This window comes from Vipera berus (assembly GCF_964194415.1).
Source record: "Vipera berus genome assembly, chromosome: W".
NCBI classification, from domain to species: Eukaryota; Metazoa; Chordata; class Lepidosauria; order Squamata; family Viperidae; genus Vipera; species Vipera berus.
Window position 1 is genome coordinate 72,084,466 of NC_138210.1, and position 18,992 is coordinate 72,103,457.

General features: G+C 49.7%; 1 protein-coding gene across 1 annotated transcript; it reads right to left on the reverse strand.

The window, feature by feature from the left end:
- Window positions 1-2,843: 2,843 nt before the first annotated feature.
- LOC308676079 (uncharacterized protein C14orf93-like) lies at window positions 2,844-16,818 on the reverse strand. The gene is made up of 6 exons (XM_081341792.1): window positions 16,285-16,818; window positions 14,443-14,709; window positions 13,529-13,590; window positions 11,715-11,818; window positions 10,917-11,029; window positions 2,844-3,824 (listed from the first exon to the last, which is right to left on the reverse strand). The coding sequence occupies exons 1-6, from the start codon at window positions 16,789-16,791 to the stop codon at window positions 3,423-3,425; spliced, it is 1,455 nt and encodes a 484-aa protein (XP_081197918.1). The 5' UTR covers window positions 16,792-16,818; the 3' UTR covers window positions 2,844-3,422.
- Window positions 16,819-18,992: the final 2,174 nt, after the last annotated feature.

An 18,992-nucleotide genomic window follows, 5' to 3' on the forward strand; every position in this document is an offset into this window, starting at 1 on the left:
CACCAGGAGACGGGGAATTCTAGTCTCGTCTTAGGCAAGGAAGCCGGCTAGGTGACTTTGAGCCAATCACCAGGAGACAGGGAATTCTAGTCTCGTCTTAGGCAAGGAAGCCGGCTAGGTGACTCTGGGACAATCACCAGGAGACGGGGAATTCTAGTCTCGTCTTAGGCAAGGAAGCCGGTTAGGTGACTCTGGCACAATCACCAGGAGACGGGGAATTCTAGTCCTGCCTTGGTCATGAAAGCTGGCTGGGTGACTTTGGGCCGGACCCACTTTCTCAGCCCAACCCACACTGCAGGGTTGTTGTTGTTGTGGGGAAAAGAGGAGGAGGAAGAATGAGCTATTTATAAAAAACGTTGAAGCAGGATAAAAGCAAAGAAAAACAAAAAAAACGCCACCCCAGAGTTTCAACCTAGGCAAAGCTGGAAGCCAAACAACCCGCGCTCTCGTGTGTGAAAGCAGCCTTCCGGGCGTTCCTCTTGTCAAAGTGTCCCTGCCCATCTTACAGAGATCACAGCATCCCAGGGCTGCAAAGGGAGATTAGAGGTCATCCAGTCCAACCCCCTGCACGGGACGGGGGCCCTTCATTCTGATTTCTTTTCCTTCTGCCAAAAGGAAAATCAGGATGTGCTAAGCTAATATGACACAGAAATGTTTTAGCATCGGGGTCCCCAACCTGTGGGCCGTGGCCACAGGACAGGCTTGCCACCCCAAACTTGTGCTAGTGCTGCGGGGTGCAAAAACAGGACACCGCGCCAGGGGGTGCAAAAACTGGCTGCCGCCGCGCCTCACGACACAAAAATGGGACACCGCTGCATTACGGGGCACAAAAACAGGCTGCCATTGTGCTGCAAGGCGCAAAAAGGTCTACTGCTGCCCCAGGGGTGGGCGCAGAAACAAGGCAATGCACCAAACAAGAACAGGGCAGGGTTGCTATCACGCAAGCGCTAGCCCTGCCCCATTTGCAGCCCTGTGCGTACGTGCACGCACCCACCCATGTAAAATGCTTTCCCTTCCCTTTTCCTCCGGTCCGCCGACCGTCAAAGGTTGGTGACCTCTGTTTTAGCCCATCATTTTTTTCTTCCTTTTACAAAGCCTCGTTTAATCTTTCTGCAAAGAAAACAAGAGACCTGCCTCTAAGCCAGAGGTCTGCCATCTTTTGGGCACCAGGGACCGGTTCCGTGGAGAGAGGTTTTTCTGCAGACTGGAAGGTGCGTGGTTTTGTCTGCTGCCTGCATCCCGCGGATGGGGCTTTGCTTGTTTGTGTGGCCCGGTTGCTGGCATGTCGCGGCCCGGTACCGGTCCACGGACCGGGATTTGGGGACCCCTGCTCTAAGGTGCCTCCAGCCAAACGGCTGAGCTAACGAGAGCGTACGAGGCCGCCAAAATTTCCCCTCCTCGCCAGCGCGCAACTCGCTGACGGAGGAACTCATCCATCGATCGCCCGGCCTGTAACAGCTGCCATTCAGGAGGCAAAGTATACTGCTAGTCCTCGTCTTAACGACCACGATTGAGCCCAAATTCTCGGCGGCTAAGCAGGGCCTTCGTTAAAGTGATTTGGGGCCCATTTTTACGCAAAGTGTAATGACACGCAAATCGAGAGGAGAACCAGATGGACTTAACATCCGTGCGAACTGATTTAACGACCGCGGCGATTTGGTTAACGAAATGTGACGAGGGAAGTCGTCAAAATGGGGCGAGACTCCCATAACAAATGTTCTCACTTAGCAACGTAAATTTTGGGCCTGACTGTGGTCGTAAGTCGAGGGCTGCCTGTATTTGCGGGTTGAAATGCAAGGAGGCTGCAGGACAGGAAGTGTCCGTCCTTCCCGTCTTCCTCGTCCAACCCCATTTGTGATGTCAAGGTGGCTTCTTGCAGAACCTCAACTTTGCTTCCTGTTTGGTCTTAAATCAAGTTGAAAGGCAGAAAAATCTCTTTGCATTCTTCTCCCCTTAAACAACAGTGGGGTTTCTCCTTGATCTCTTCCAAGCCAGAACTATCATTCTATGAGGGGAGATCCCCTTTTTCAAGTCCACTCTGCTCTTCTTCACTCTCCCACCAGGGAACAGAGATGATTCCTTCCAAACCTGGCACGTGCTGTTGGGTTAGAAGAGAATTACAGAGTTGGAAGGGACCTTGGAGGTCTTCTAGTCCAGCCCCCTGCTCAGGCAGGAAACTGTACACCATTTCAGATAAAAGGCTCTCCAGTCTCTTCTTAAAAACTTCCAATGTTGGAGCATTCACAACTTCTGGAGGCAAGCAGTTCCACCGGTTAATTGTCCTCACGGTCAAGAAATTTCTCCTTAGTTCTAGGTTGCTTCTCTCCTTGCTTAATTTCGGTCCGTTGCTTCTTGTCCTGCCTTCTGGTGCTTTGGAGAACAGGTTGACCCCCCCACCCCTTTTCTTTGTGGCAGCCCCTCAGATATTGAAAGACTGCTATTGCGTCACCCGTAGTCCTCTGCTTTGTTAGACACACCCAATTCCTGCAGTTGTTCTTTATATGTTTTAGCCTCCAGCCCCCAAATCATTTTTGTTGCTCTTCTCTGCACTCTTTTTTTAGAGTCTCAGCAACTTCTTATCTTCTTAAGATTCCTCTTAAAATGGCCGCTGTTGTCTCCTAGTGCTCAATGGGAGCTCAGCGAATGAAGCCCATCGTCCTTTTCCAAGCCTTGCAGTGAGGACAATTAACCAGTGGGACGGCTTGCCTCCAGAAATTGTGGGCGCTCCATCACTGGAGGTTTTTTAAGAAGAGATTGGACGTTGTGCTTTGGCCCCTTCATGACTTGTGGACTTCAACTCCCAGAATTCCTGAGCCAGCCATGGCTCAGCTTGGAAACCTCTCCCGTTCCCCTCAGCGTGGCTGGCTCAGGAATTCTGGGAGTTGAAGTCCACGAGTCATACAAGAACCAAGGTTCTAACTTGTTAGGAAATTTCTCCTTAATTCTAGGTTGCTTCTCTCCTTGATTAATTTCGGTCCGTTGCTTCTTGCCCTGCCTTCTGGTGCTTTGGAGAATAGCTTGACTCCCTCTTTTTTGTGGCAGCCTCTGAGATATTGGAAGGCTGCTATCATGTCCCCCCTCGTCCTTCTCTTCATTAAACTAGACATCCCCAATTCCAGCAACCGTTCCTGATATGTTTTGGCTTCCAGTCCCCTGATCATCTTTGTTGCTCTTCTCTGCACCCTTTCCAGAGCCTTGACATCTTTTTTTACATCGTGGTGACCAAAACTGGATGCCGTATTCCAAGCGTGGCCTTACCAAGGCCTTGTAAAGTGGTATTAGCACTTCACGGTGACCTTGATTCTATCCCTCTCCTTCCTCAACTCCAATTCAGACAACCCAAGAAAACTTTGCACCCAACCCGGCCTCCATTCTCTGGGTTTTATTCGGCGGGTCCTTTTTTGCAAAGAGCCGAAACAGTCTTACTCGTCTTTTTCCACTTTGATTTCCACAAACGAGCTGAGCTCGGGGCCGAAAGCTTTGTGGCTGGGCAGGTGGGCTGGGGTGCCCGTTCTGGGGTCTTCCTCTTGAAAGTGGGGGTTGTAGAGCTGCGGGGGCAGACGCTGGACCTCCCCAGAGGGCAAGCGCTCGGAGGGCAGCCCGTACACCCGGTTGGCTTTGGTGCCGTGCTTCGAGTTGGCATCCAGACGGTAGCAGAGCTGGCTGAGCGGCGTCGCTCGGAAGCGTGGGGGCCGTGCCACCCACACGCCGGGTTCGTGGGCGCTGTCTTCCTCATCCGACATCAGCTCTTCGGTTACGCCTTGCCACAGAAGCTGCTCTTCCGGGCCAAGTAGCCGGGCCACCCCTGAACGGTTGGCAAAAAGCTGGAAAGAAAAAAAAAAGAGAGAGATTAGCTCTTCCTGGATTACAATCGCAACGGCCTTTGCTCCCGTCGTTGCCTGCCCATCTGTCCTCCTCTATTGCCAGGTAGTCCTTGACTTATGGCGACAATTGAGACCCAAATTGTCTGAAATGATCTAGGGCAGGGCTCCCCAACCCCCCAGGTCTGTGGACCAGTACCAGGCCGCGGCATGCCAGCAACCGGTCCGCACAAACAAGCAAAGCCCCATCTGTGAGATGCAGGCAGCAGGCAAAACTACGCACCCTCCGGTCCGCGGAAAAGCCTCTCTCCACGGAACCGGTCCCTGGTGCCCCAAAGGTTGGGTACCTCTGATCTCCACTTGAGCAGCGGGTTGGACTAGAAGACCTCCAGGGGTCCCTTCCAACTCTGTTATTGTGTGATGAGGAACGTAACCATCTTTTGAGAGGAAAAAAAGAGTTGATACTAACAGCCCTTCCTGGATTATCACAACGGCCCTCACCTCTTTCCAGGTTGTCCTCGACTTACGATCACAATTGATGCCGAGATTTCTGTGGCTGAATCCTTTGTTAAGTGAGTTTTCCCCATTTTACCCCTTCTTCCCTCAGCTGCTACGTGGATCACGGCAGCTGCTAAGGTAGTAACCTGGTTGTTAAGCCTCCCCCTGGACTTTGCTTGTCAGAAGGCCGCAAAAGGGGACCGCGTGACCGCAAGACACAGCAAAGGTCATAAATATGAGCCAGTTGCCAAGTCTCTGAACTTTGAACCCGCGATCCTGATGATGCCGCAAAGTTCCTATGTCAACATCCAGCTCGAGTGCAAACAAAACTTCCGTCTCTGAAAAACGTACCTACGTTTACTGAATACACTGCGCGGTTATGTCGAAGCACAGCTAACTCTGAGGTTCCCAACACCAATTCGTAGACCGAAGCAATAATTTTCCCAGCCAAACTCCCCAATGTCTTACACGCAGGCCGTACGCACAAGTTTACTTTGTTATGGGAACCGTCTGCTTCCAATCCACACCTGTTCTGGTGTCCTTGAAAAGGTTTCAGGCTTTCGCGGTCTTCAGCCCATTCGTAGGAGTTTCGTTTCTCCATCTGATCCCCTTGAAAGTAATACCTCCCCTCCCCCTTAAATCTAAAGGCAGGTTGAAACGCAGAGGCACGTAGCTGCCGAAGTTTCCTCCTTGACATCCTAATCGTGACAACAGTCGTCAAAGTCACGTTTTGTAACTTCAGTCATTGAACGAACGATTGGACGTTGAGGACCACCCATATTTTCTGCTGTTCTTTGCATGCGTGCAAGGCTGGGTCCCCTGCCCCATATTTGGCAGGCGGATTTGGCAAAGAGGCAGAACGCAGGCTTCACGGATCGGATGGCCGTGAATAATGCAAACCCTTCTTGGCAGCCAAGGGACAGTTGGAAGCTGGCGGGTCCCTTCGACAGGCCTGCAACTCCCCTTTGCTAAGGCCAATGGCATCACACACACACACACACACACACACACACACACACACACACATACACACACACATGCAAAGACACACTCACATGGCAGCTGCTGCTGGGGGGGGGCAGTATGGGCGAGGGAAGCTTCGATGGATCACAACCAGCTCAATTTTTTCCACCTTTGGGAAACCAAAGTGAGATCTTGGCTTTGCTGAACGATATTGGGAAATCAGCGGGATGCAGACACGTCACAGGCTGGCTTCCTGAATTTTTATTTTGGGGAGAGTTTCTCTCCGCTGGCCACCTACCCTGGGCCCTGCACATTTTGGGGAATAAACCCCTCCTGATCCCTTAAAATTAAATATACAGGCAGGCCTCGGCCTACGACCACAATTAAGCCTAAGAGTTCTGTTGCTAAGCAAAGCAATTGTCACGTGAACTTCTGCCCCATTTTGCAACCTTTCTTGACCGGGACGTTAAGGGAGTCCCTGCGGTTGTTAGGTTAGGATCGGGGCTGTTAAGTGACTCTGGCTTCCCCCATTGATTTTGCTCGTCAGAAAGTCTCAAAAAGGGATCACATGATCCTGGAACGCTGCGACTGTTGTAAATATGAATCAGCTCCAAGCTTTTAAATTTTGATCACAGGGATGCTGCAACGGTCGGAAAAACGGTCATACGTCGTTTTTCCCCCAACGGTGTTGTAACACTGAACGGTCACTAGGTAAACCGTTTTAAGTTGAGGACTTACTGTATGCAGAGAGTCCTCTGTTTACAACCTCAATGGTAAAATGCTGAGCGAGACAGTCGCTAAGTGAGTTTTGCCTCATTTTACGACCTCGCGTGCACGTTGGGGAATAAACTGTCCTGACCTGGGCGGGGCCGTTAAAATTAAATACAGGCAGTCCTCAATTTACAACCAGACAGTTGTTAAAGCAATCCCTGCAGTTCTTAAAGTTAGTAACCTGGCTGTTAAGCGAATCGGACCGTTCACTTTGCTTGTTGGAAGGTCACAAAAGTGAATCACGTGACCCCAGGACATTGCAACCGTCAGAAATACGAGCCAGTTGCCAGCTGTCTGAATTTTGATGACGTGACCACGGGGATAGTGGAACGGTCGTTAAGAGTGCAAAACGGTCATAAGTCACTTTTTCCAGTGCCGTCGTAACTTTGAATGGTCGCTAAATGAACTGTTGTAAGGCGAGCACAACCTATACACGGGAGCAAAATGGAAGATAAGCTGCTGCTTGGGGGAAAAAATGTTTTTATGGGGGTTTGTTTTAAGAAGCCGGGAAGCCTTTGGATCATCTTAAGCACGTGAACTCTGGAAAAAAAAATCGAATTTATTTCTCTTAGACGTCTATTCATAACTTAGTGAGGTGATAACCTTTAAAAGGGACGCAGTGGCTCAGTGGGTTAGGACGCTGAGCTTGTCGATCAGAAGGTCGGCAGTTTGGCGGGTCGAATCCCGAGTGCCGCTTAACAGTGAGTGCCTGTTACTCGTCCCAGCTTCTGCCAACCTAGCAGTTCGAAAGCACGTAAAAAAAATGCAAGTAGAAAAATAGGGACCACTACGGTGGGAAGGTAACAGCGTTCCGTGCGCCCACGGAGATGTCCTCGGACAAGCGCTGGCTCTTTGGCTTTGAAACGGAGATGAGCACCGGCCCCTAGAGTTGGAAACGACTAGCACGCGTGTGCAGGGGAACCTTTACCTTTACCTTAACCTTTAAAATATATATATATAAAATCCCAGAGACACTTCCCGATTAGGGGACCTCGCTAGTTTAAGCAAAGCATAAAACTTAAAATCGTGTCTGGTCTTGTAAAAAGTTCATTTTGGAATTTTTATGGTCTTTTTTCTCCTCAAGTATTTATTATAAGTCTGCTGCTGCTTTCTGGCCCTGGATGGATGATTGAAAGGGGAGATGAATTATTTTTTTTTCAAAATTATCCTATTCTGAGGGTTAAATGAATATTGAGCAAAAAAGCTAAAATCAGCAGGAAGACCCTGCGGAATTTGGTCTGTTTAACCCCAATTAAACCAGGATGAAAATACTTTTCCAGGCATCCATAGGGAGAGGAGACAAGGGAGGGGGGGGGGAAATGAGGCCACATGTACATTGATATCACAACCTGTGTGATATACTTGTTGTTTTCTTCTGGTTCATTACACAGAAGAAATGTTTACACAAAAGCAAGGATAACGGTAATGAGCTGGATCCATAATAGCTAATTATCTAGGGAAGATCCGCTAGATTAGAGCAAGATGGAACAATTATTACTAGCAGAAATCCCATCAACTTCAATCATCTAGGCCAGGGGTCTTCAAACTTGGCCCTTTGAGGACTTGTGGACTTCAACTCCCAGAATTCCTTAGCCAGGCCTGGCTGAGGAATTCTGGGAGTTGAAGTCCACAAGTCATCAAAGGGCTAAGTTTGAAGATCCCTGGTCTAGGCCCTGTTTCTCAACCTTGGCCGCTTTAAGTTGCGTGGACTCCAACTCCCAGAATCCCTCAGGCAGCATGGAATTCTGGGAGTTGAAGTCCACAAGTCATCAAAGGGCCAAATTTGAAGATCCCTAGTCTAGGCCCTGTTTCTCAACCTTGGCCATTTTAAGTTGCGTGGACTCCAACTCCCAGAATCCCTCAGGCAGCATGGAATTCTGGGAGTTGAAGTCCACAAGTCTTAAACGTCGCCGGGTTTCGAGAGCCCTGATCTACCTATATTGCCCAATTTGGATCAGTCCCCTGGTGCAATACGATGAAACGCTCTATTCCCCTTTTTTATACGGAGACAACAAGCTGCAGAAGATGGAGCTGAGATAGCCAATAACAACCCCTCTTCACCCCACCCCTATTACCGGTGGGTCCTCGACTTACAACCGCCCACTTACTGACCGTTTGAAGTCACAACGGCACTGAAAAAAGTGACTTGTGACCCTTTTTTTCACACGGCTGTGGCAAAATCCCCTGTGGTCACATGATCACAATTCGGCCCCTTGGCTCATATTTATGACGGATGCCGTGTCCCCGGAGGTCACGCAACCAACTCTTGCAACCTTGCAGGTAGCTGGTCCTTTGCCTTCTTTTAGAGAGCCGTTGAGGCCACCTGGATGGCCTTACCTGTGTCCTCAGAGTCCCCTGAGTGGTGCAAATGGGTGTGGAGCCTTCCATCCAAGAGACGCGCAGGCTGTTGGGGATGAGTTTGTGTTGTCTGCAACTCAAACCGAAGTGCAAATGGTTCCCGTAGTCTGCCATTTTTTCCCCCCTGGAATTCCGTTCATCCTCCCGCGCCGTTCAAAGGGGGTTCCTCCCGAAGTGCACGGCTAAATGTTGAAGGAGATTCACAATCATCCAGGTCAGGGGTAGGCCACCTTGGGGCTCTTTTATGACTCGTGGACTTCAACTCCCAGAATTCCTAAGCCAGCATGGCTCACCTTGGAAACCTCTCCCTTTTCCCTCAGCGTGGCTGGCTCAGGAATTCTGGGAGTTGAAGTTCACGAGTCACGAAGGGGGCAAAATTCCCCTCATGCTGGCTCAGGAATTCTGGGGGTTGAAGTCCACGAGTCATGAAGGGGCCAAAGTTTCCCTCATGCTGGCTCAGGAATTCTGGGAGTTGAAGTCCATGAGTCATGAAGGGGCCAAAGTTTCCCTCATGCTGGCTCAGGAATTCTGGGAGTTGAAGTCCACGAGTCATAAAAGAGCCAAGGTTGCCTATCCCTGATCCAGGAAATGGTTGTTCCAAGGGTGCTTTTTCAGGAGGCAACTATTTTTTTCTTCGAAGGCCTTTCAACAGGGAAAAGAGACGCAGGGCAGAAAACTTCCAGCAGCCAAGAAGGCCCCATACCCATTTGCACCGCTCAGGTGACCCCGAGGACACAGGTGAAAACCTCCAGGTGACCTCAACAGTTCTCTAAAAGAATGCAAATGACCGGCTGTCTGCAAGGAGTATAAATCCTTCCATTTCCCCACCATTCAGTCAGAACTGAAGAAAGCTTCTGGGATGAGAAGCGAAAAGTCTTCAGAGAAAAAACAGGGAACAATCCAGTTGCCTCTTGAAAAAAAAACACCTTTGGGACAGCCTTGACCTAAACGTCGGAGAATCTCCTTCCACGTTTATTTTAAGATGAATATTGCCAAACAAGTCCCAGGCCCGAGAGTAGATGAAGGCAGGATGATGGAAGACGTGACACCCCCTGTATATATTTCCGCTGCCATCGACTGCAAAGCTGAGGGGGACCACAACTTAAATCTAAATTAAACCCAGTAAGGCTTAATCCCACCCGTAACGTTGATAGACTGCCAGCCTGATCGTATATCAGCCCTGGAAGATAATGGAACTGGCACTTCTGTAAATACAATTAAAGGAAGGTCGTAAAAAACGGAAGTTTGCATTTGGAAATAAATACAGCTAACGCCGAGTCGGGGAAAAAAGAGACCAACATTTTATGGAGTCTAGAAGGAGAATTCCCTTACGTCAACGGAGAAGCCCGTGATCAGCTTGCATTTAGCGATTTTAAATTTTAAAACATTTTACATTTGCACTTTTAAATATTTCATATTTTCACAGGAAACCGATCGGGCTGCCTTGGTGGTCGTTTGCTTTTAACATCTGTGTTTTGCCGCTTGGCTAAGCCCCTATTATTCCATCACCCTCGAGGTGGGGTGGGGGGAAAATAGTTTTTTTCTCCATAAATTTCAGTGGAACATTGCTGCAATTTCCTCTTCCACATTGGAGCTTCAAAATTTTTGTGTGCAGACGTCGTGAAATAAAATCGCTGGAAGCCTTGTATTGACTTTTAAAACGTGACGAAACCCCACCCCACCCCAAAGTAATAAACAGAATAAGAGTCATCGGGTCACCTGCAACCAAATTACAGAATAACAAGAATTGGAGGGACCCCGGAGGTCTTCTAGTCCAACCCCCTGCTCAGGCAGCAATACCATTTAAGAGAAATGGTTGTCCAATCTCTCGTAAAAACCGCCAGTGTTGGAGCACCCACAACTTCTGGTGGCAAGCTGTTCCATTGGCTAATTGTTCTCACTGTCAGGAAATTTCTCCTTAGTTCTAGGTTGCTTCTCTCTTTGCTTTGGTTAGTTTCCATCCGTTGTTTCTTGTCCTGCCTTCAGGTGCTTTGGAGAAGAGGTTGATCCCCCAACTCTTCTTTGTAGCAGCCCCCAAATACTGAAAGACTGCTATCATGTCACCCCTAGTCCTTCTCTTTGTTAGACTAATAGAATAACAGAGTTGGAAGGGACCTGTGAGGTCTTCTAGTCCAACCCTCTGCTCAAGCAAGAGACCCTATTCCATTTCAGAAAAAATGGCTGTTCAATTTCTTCTCGAAAACCTCCCGTGATGTAGCACCCACAACTTCCGGTGGCAAGCCGTTCCACTGATTAATTATTCTCACCGTCAGGAAATTCCTCCTTAATTCCAAGTTGCTTCTCTCCTTGGTTAGTTTCCACCTGTTGCTTCTTGTCCTGCCTTCAGGTGCTTTGGAGAATAGGTTTACCCCCCCCCCCCACACACACACACACTCTTCTTTGGGGTAGCCCCTCAAATATTGGAAAGCTATTATCGTGTCTGCCCTGGTCCTTCTTTTTGTCAGATTTGACACACCCACAACGTACGGAATTGCCGAGCCTTACCCGATACCGCCGGCTGCGTAATTTCTTCTCCTCTTTCTCCTTAAGCCCTTTGAAAGGATTGAGAGAATTCCGATATTCGCGTCGCTTGGTCAAAAAGTAGGCCACACAAGCACCTAAAAGAAGAAAGCGTGTCTGTGCACAAGTGTACACAAGTCGGCAACCCAGAACGCCAGAATTTGGGTCACTCTAGATCGCCAAAGGCTGCTATAAACGTATCTCTCCGTTTACACAATTCAACATTTCAAATATCATCCATCAGTTCTGGAATAAACACCAGAAGCTATTTCTAAAGCCGAAGGGAAAAAAAATGTTCTGTTTAACGACGGAAGAGGAATATAATGATTTGGGTGGGGCGGGGAAGAGGGGGGGGGATGAATTTGGAATGCAGGTAGTCCTTGACTTATGACCAAAATTTCTCTTGTTACTAAGCGAGAGATTTGTTAAGTGAGTTTTGCTCCATTTTACGACCTGTCTTGCCACAGTTATTAAACGAATACACTGGCTTCCCCATTGTCCCGAGGTCGCAAAAGGGGATCACGTAACCCCGGGACGCTGCAACCGTCACAAATACGAAAACAGTGGCCCAAACCACTGAATTTTGACCACATGTACCGTTCGTCAAGTGAAAAACGGTCATAAGTCACTTTTTTCCCCAGCGCTGTTGTAACTCCAGTCACTAAACGAAGCGTGGTTAAGCTGAGGACTACCTGTAGGTTCGAGTGGCGAAACCTGGAAACCAAATGGGGTGGGGGGAAAAAAATAAAAAAAAATTAATTAAAAAAAACCAACCCAGCTCACCTTTAAGTTCCTTATCCGTATAATTATGGTGATTGGAAACCAATTCGTGTCTGAGTTTTTCCAGCAAAAACTTCACCACGGAAATATTCCAGGTTGATTTAATACTGCAAAAGAAGGAACAGAGTAAATAGCCTAGCTGCAGGGCAAGGCAACCTTGGCTCTTTTATGACTTGTGGACTTCAACTCCCAGAATTCCTGAGCCAGCATGGGGGATCTATGGCCCTTTCATGACTCGTGGACTTCAACTCCCAGAATTCCTGAGGCGGCCACACTGAGGGAAAAGGGAGAGGTTTCCAAGCTGAGCCATGCTGGCTCAGGAATTCTGGGAGTTGAAGTCCATGAGTCATAAAAGAGCCCAGGTTGCCTACCCCTGGCCTAGCAGACTTCAAAAACTGAAGTAAAAAATTAGCATAAAATCATAATCATAATAACAATAATAGTTCGAAGGGACCTCGGGGGGTCATCTAGTCCAACCCCCTGCTCAGGCAGGAAAACCTAGATAATTTCAGACAAATGGTTGTCCAGTCTCCGCATAAAAACCTCCAGTGTTGGAGCATTCACAAGAATGTCACTAAAAGACCAGTATTGTTGTCACAATGCCTGGGGAAAAGACAGACCTTATGGCCATTTTTTCACACTTATGACCATTGCAGCATCCCCAGGGTCACGTGATCAAAATTTGGACGCTTGGCAACTGACTCATATTTACGACGGTTGCGGTTGTCCCGGGGTCGCGTGAACCCCTTTTGCGACCTTCCGACGAGCAAAGACAATGGGGGAAAGCCGGATCCACTTAACAACCGTGTTTACTAACTGAACTTGCAGGGATCCACTTAACAGCTGCAGCCAGCCAGATGGTAAAAAGGAGGCAAAACTCACTTAACTCTCTTGCTTAGCAATTTGAAATTTTTGCGGTCATACGTTGAGGACTTACCGCTACAGTTTTCCATTTTTCACAGCAAAGCACTGCTCACCGTTGATAAAACGCTTTGCACCTAATCTATAAATCGGACGCTGCTGATAACAACGGATAATGGGATCCACTTTTTTCTCGGAAGCAAGGCAGCCGGATAAATGGAAGAAAAATCTTTGCCGGCTTTGTGCATTAGACAACAACCGAAACACCCTTGGACTGCACAAAGTGATAGAAAACACCACACCGTCTGCTGATCGCTTTGTTCCAAAGCTCACGACAGCTTTCTTTGACAGGAAAGTGAAATCCCAAGACGGTAAAGACGTACAGGTTAGTCCTCGACATACACCCACAGCTGAGCCCAAAATTTCTGTCGCTAAGTGAGACAATTGTGAGTTTTGCCCAGTGGTGGGATTCAGCCAGTTCGCACCAGTTTGGCAGAACCGATAGCTAATTTTTTTGTTGCCCAGGGCCAGAACGGACTTCCGGAAGCGGCATCCGCACAGAGAACTGATTGTTCACGTATTTGAATCCCACCACTGGTTTTTTGACCCGGTTGTTAAGCGAATCACATTAGAAACGCAGTTCTTAAGCGAATCTTAACTTCCCTATTGACTTTGCTTGTCAGAAGGTCACAAAAAGGGGATAGCATGAACACACACACCCCCGGGACGCTGCGACCGTCATAAATCTGAACTCGTAGCCCCGTGGCTGAATTTTGATCCCGTGACCACGGGGATAATGCAACGGTCGTTAAGTGTGAAAAACTGGTCCTAAGTCACTTTTTTTCCAGTGCCGTGGTAACTTCGAACGGTCACTAAACGAACGGCCGTTAAGTCGAGGACTGCCTGTAATTAGCAAAGCCTTATTGATTTTATTTGTCTCTCACACAACAGCTCACCTTTCCGCGCCATCAAACCGCTTTTCATTAGCGACATGGTTGTGAATGTTGTGGACCAATTTCTATAAAGGGGAAAAGAGAAGGCGATATTCAGCCAAACTCGGTCCCGGGTGATGAAAAACACGATTCAGACAACAAGCCTTCCGAACGGCGGGTGTATTGTGGGTCACAAGCTCGGCCGTAATAATAATAATTATAATTATTATAATAATTGTGGGGTTTCTCCTTGATTTCTTCCAAGCCAGAACTATCGTTCTATGAGGGGAGGTCGTCTTTTTCAAGTCCACCCTGCTCTTCTTCGCTCTCCCACCAGGGAGCAAAGAGAAGATTCCTTTCAAATCTGGCACGTGCTATTGGGTTAGAAGAGAATTACAGAGTTGGAAGGGACCTTGGAGGTCATCTAGTCCAACCCCCCTGCTCAGGCAGGAAACTGTACCATTTCAGATAAATGGTTATCCAGTTTCTTCTTAAAAACCTCCAGTGTTGGAGCATTCACACCTTCTGGTGGCTAGTCGTTCCACTGGTTAATTGTTCTAACTGTTAGGAAATTTCTCCTTAGTTCTAGGTTGCTTCTCTCCTTGATTAATTTCCGTCCATTGCTTCTTGTCCTGCCTTCGGGCGCTTTGGAGAATAGCTTGACTCCCTCTTCTTTGGGGCAGCCCCTGAGATATTGGAACACTGCTATCATGTCACCCCTCACCCTTCTCTTCATTAAACTAGACATCCCCAATTCCTGCAACTGTTCTTCGTATGTTTTAGCCTCCAGTCCCCTGATCCTCTTTCTTGCTCTTCTCTGCACTCTTTCTAGAGTCTCAACATCTTTTTTTACATCGTGGTGAGCAAAACTGGACGCCGTATTCCAAGTGTGGCCTTACCAAGGCCTTGTAAAGTGGTAGGAAGGGAAGTCAACTCACGGACAAGACCAGATCCCGTTTGCGCCTGGCGTTCTTCTGCCCGATGCTTCTGCTCCTGCAAGGGGGACTGCTGAAGCCTACAGAGAAATGGGGTTCGCCGTTCGGGGTCTCCTCGTGGGTCGCGCTGGTGGGGGACCCCTCTGGACAAGAGAGGGGGTCATTCAGAGGTTGCAGAAGTGGCTGATGGGCCATCGGTGGGGTGGGGGAGGAAGGAGGAACATACACCGGCGGTACTGGGGCGTCTCCTGTAGGACATTCCTCGGCTACCTGGCGGGAGAGGAAGAATTACACACATCCCACACAAACGGGAGTCCCCTTTGCTGGTAGTCCTCGGCTTACGACCACAACGGCCCTCCATTGTGATACTGAACACGATTTTGGCAATGACAGAGCAAATTAAGCCCCCCCCCCCAAATTTTGATCGCTAAGTGAGACAGTTGATGTACGAATCCATTGAAAGCGAGACCAAAATTGTCGTCGCTAGGCAAAGAGTTGTTCAGGGAACTTCGTCCCATTGTATGACTTTGCTTGCCACAGTTGTTAAGTTAGGTACACGGTTGTTAAGTGAATCCGGCTTTCCCCATTGACTTGACTAGCCGGAAAGTCGCAAATGGGGGAAATCGTGTGACTCCGGGACGCTGCAAATGTCATAAATAGGAACCAAGGTTCAGAATTTTCAGCGTGTGAAGGTGGGGGAATGCGACAACGGTTCTAAGTGCGGGAAAACTGGTCCTGTTGGGTTTTTTCAGTGCCGTTGTAACTTTGAACGGACGCTTAACGAATTGTCGTAAGTCGAGGACTACCTGTGTTCCAATTTCTAACCCTCTCTGCTTCAGCACTTTGAGAGGAGGGGCAGCAAGCAGCCCCCCAATTCCTTGAAACATACTTTTCATGCCACTCTATCCTTGAAAACTCTACTCCTCTGCAGTCTTACTACGTACGTGCATAAATAAGGAGATTCGTTGGAACATTAGCGATAGTCCTCGACTTATGACCGTTTGCTAAGTGCCTGTTTGAAGATGCAGAGGCACTGAAAAAAATTATTCATGACCGGTCTCCACACTTATGACTGTTACAGCATCCTTGTGGACACATGATAAAAAATATGGACACTTGGCAACCAGGCGGGTGTTTACGACGGTCGCAACACCCCGGGGTCATTCGCGATCGCCGTTAGCAACCATCACAGAGGGCTTCCGGCAAGTAAAATCAGCGGGGGAAGCCGGGTTCGCTTAATGACCACGATTCACTTAACAAGACGCAGCGATTCGCTTAACTACCTGTGAAACTTAAGGTCGTCACATGGGGCCCAACCGCCTCCTGGTGAGCAGCAGGAATTCTCCCAGTCGTAAGTCGAGGACTAGGAAGGCAAAATCTACAATGCTCTGAACGCCCACGTGGAAAGGAAAGCCTCTCCTCATCGCCCCTCAGTGCAGGGGAATCGTGCCAGGCCCAAATGAGCAGCCGAGGCTGCGAGGCGGTTTTCCTCCTCCTGTCGGAAGCTTTTCCCACGCTCCTTTGCTGCCAGCCCTCCGCCAGCTCAGCCCAAACTCATTTACCCCGAGCAGCGCCAAACCCAGTTCCAGCTCGGCCTAAGGACGACGTTGCCAACCCTGGCAGGGTTTTCAGCTCTCCCGCTGCAGCTTCTCCAGCCCAGATTTGGCGCGACTCCCAGATCGCCACTCTCTGGAGGAGCGTTTGGCAGGGAGCGCGGGAAACGCCATCAACTATTCATGATGCCATCTGTGCTCGACTGGCGGGACGGGGCTACGGCTCGGATTTGATGGAGCGGGAGAGACAGAGCCCACCCACCCCACCCCACCCCAATTCCAAGCTACGTACTCCACCGAGGGCCGATACGGGCGAGAAGGCCAAAGTTTCGGATCGCCCCGCTGCAGCCGACGCGGCTCCCAGCTGCCTCAATTCTTCGATGACCACCTGGACGCCGTTCCCGAACCCTTCGGCCTCCAGGTCTTCCTCGTCTTCGGCGTCCACTGGCTGCTCCTCGGGGCTGGGTTTGAGGGCCACGAGGGGTGCCCGTCGCAGGGCCGCCACGTCTTCCTCGAGGCGTCTCAAGGCGTCGTTGTTGGCCCGGGCCAAGTTCAGCGCCAGCTCGGCTAAGCTGGCCGCCTTTTCAACCCGCTGGTAGATGAGGTGGAGCAGCTGCTCCGAGGACTGGACCGTCAGCCCCGTGCCCGTGATGGTGATGGGGGTGCACGGAGGGGACGATGGGGGTAGGGGTGGCGGGGCCGTGGCGGGACCCCCCGGCTCCTGCTTGCAAGTGCCACAGCAGCATTTGGCTTCTTTCCCGTGGGACGGGGAGAACAAGATGGTGGCGCTGAACGACATGGGAGCAGGAACCCGGATTTTTGCGGGACTGGCAGATCCCGGTAGAAGCAAAGATGGCTCCGGGGTGGATCGGAGAGCCTCAGGAGAGAAGGCGCCTCAAAGACACCATACTACCGAAAGTGTGGGGGGGGGGGGAGAATCAAGGAAAATAAAGCAGCTGGATGAGTGTGGCTCGGCCTCAGCCGTGCAACTTTGCAAGGCCGCAAGTGGCCTTTTTGGGAACATCGTGGGGGGGTTTCGAACCAGGGTCTCCAACCAATTTCCCGCCCCCCAGACGGACACGAAAGCCAGCCAAAGGGAGCAAAAGAGAACCAGCTTGTTTTAATGGTGAAGCTAGGAGGCTGGGAGTTCTAGTCCCACCTTAACTGTGAAAGTCAGCGGGGTGACTTTTGAGCCAATCACCAGGAGATGGTGAGTTCAAGTCTCGCCCGAGAGGTGAAAGCCGGCTGGGTGACTTTGGACCAATCACCAGGAGACAGTGAGTTCTAGTCCAGCCTTAGGTGTGAGTGTCAGTTGGGTGACTTTGGGCCAATGAACCAGGAGACTCTGAGTTCTAGTCCTGCCTTAACTATGAAAGTCAGCTGGGTGACTTTGAGCCAATCACCAGGGGATGGTGAGTTCAAGTCCTGCCTTAGACACGAAAGCTGACGGGGAGACTTGGTGGCAAAAACCAGGAGGCTGGCAATTGTAGTCCCACCTTAGGATGAAACCCGGCTGGGTGGCTTTGGATCAATCACCAGGAGACGGTGAGTTCTAGTCCCGCCTTAGGCATGAAAACCATCTCTCTCTCTCTCTCTCTCTCTCTCTCTCTCTCTCTCTCTCTCTCTCTCTCGCCAGCCCACCTCACAAGGTTGTTGTTGTGGAGAAAATCGGAGGAGGATGTTGCATTGGGTATGTTCACCGCCTTGAGCTATTTGTAAAAAATAAAAATAAAAGTCGGGACACAAATAAATCGTAAAAATCAATACAGCCGGTCAAGCCACTTCCCGCTGCTGCCCGGCTCAGCGGCCCTTCAAAGCTGCAAACTGTTGCAAATCTTGCAGGCCTCTCGCCTTGCCGCTTCCTCTGAATTGTGGTGCCGTTTTTGGCTCTTTGCCACCGCGGCGGAAACTCTATTAACTCACTGCTGACCTCTTGTAAATTTTACCCACGGCCTCCTGAGTAGATTGTCAATGGACTCTCACAATTAACTCAGTGTGGAGAAGGAGACGGCGGAGGGACTACTACGGAGATTTTTCAAAAACAAGAATTTTCATGGTTAACCGGAGGTTCAGCAGCTTCGGAGACCGTGGGAAACCTATCAGCAAACTCCGATAAAGCTTTGATTCGATCTCTGCCACATCGGCAGATTACAGGTGGTCCTTGACTTACAAGCACTTGTTCAGCGACCGTTGGAAGTTACTACTCGCGCTGGAAAAAAAGCGACTTATGACCATTTTTCACTTACGACCGTTGCAACTTCCCCCGTGGTCACGTGATCAGAATTCAGACGCTTGGCAACCTGCGCATGTTTACGACGGTCGCGGCGTTCCCCCCGGGGGTCACGCGATCCGCTCTTGCAACCGTCTGACAAGCAAAGTCAATGGGGAAGCCAGATTCACTTAACGTCGGATTGACTTAATTTAACAATTGCGGCGATTCGGTTAACGAAGGCGACAAGAAAAGTCGTAAAATTGGAGCAAAGCTCCCTTAACAAATGTCTCTCTTAGCAACAGAAATGTTAGGGTCAATTGTGGTCGTAAGTCGAGGATTACCAGTATTCTGAATAAATCTGGCAAAATTATTAGTCAAATTATAGGCATTGTAGTTCAAAGATAACACAGGGAGTCCTCGACTTACAGCCACAACGGAGCCAAAAATTTTAGGACCTTTCTTGCCAGTTGCTAACAAGTGTGAATACAGGGACGCGGTGGCTCAGTGGGTTAAGACGCTGAGCTTGTCGATCGGAAGGTCGGCAGTTTGGCGGGTCGAATCCCGAGTGCCGTGTAGCAGAGTGAGCGCCTGTTACTCGTCCCAGCTTCTGCCAACCTAGCAGTTCGAAAGCACGTAAAAATGCAAGTAGAAAATAGGGACCACTCCGGTGGGAAGGTAACAGCGTTCCGTGAGCCTTTGGCGTCTAGTCATGCCAGCCACGTGACCACGGAGACGTCCTCGGACAAGCGCTGGCTCTTCGGCTTTGAAACGGAGATGAGCACTGGCCC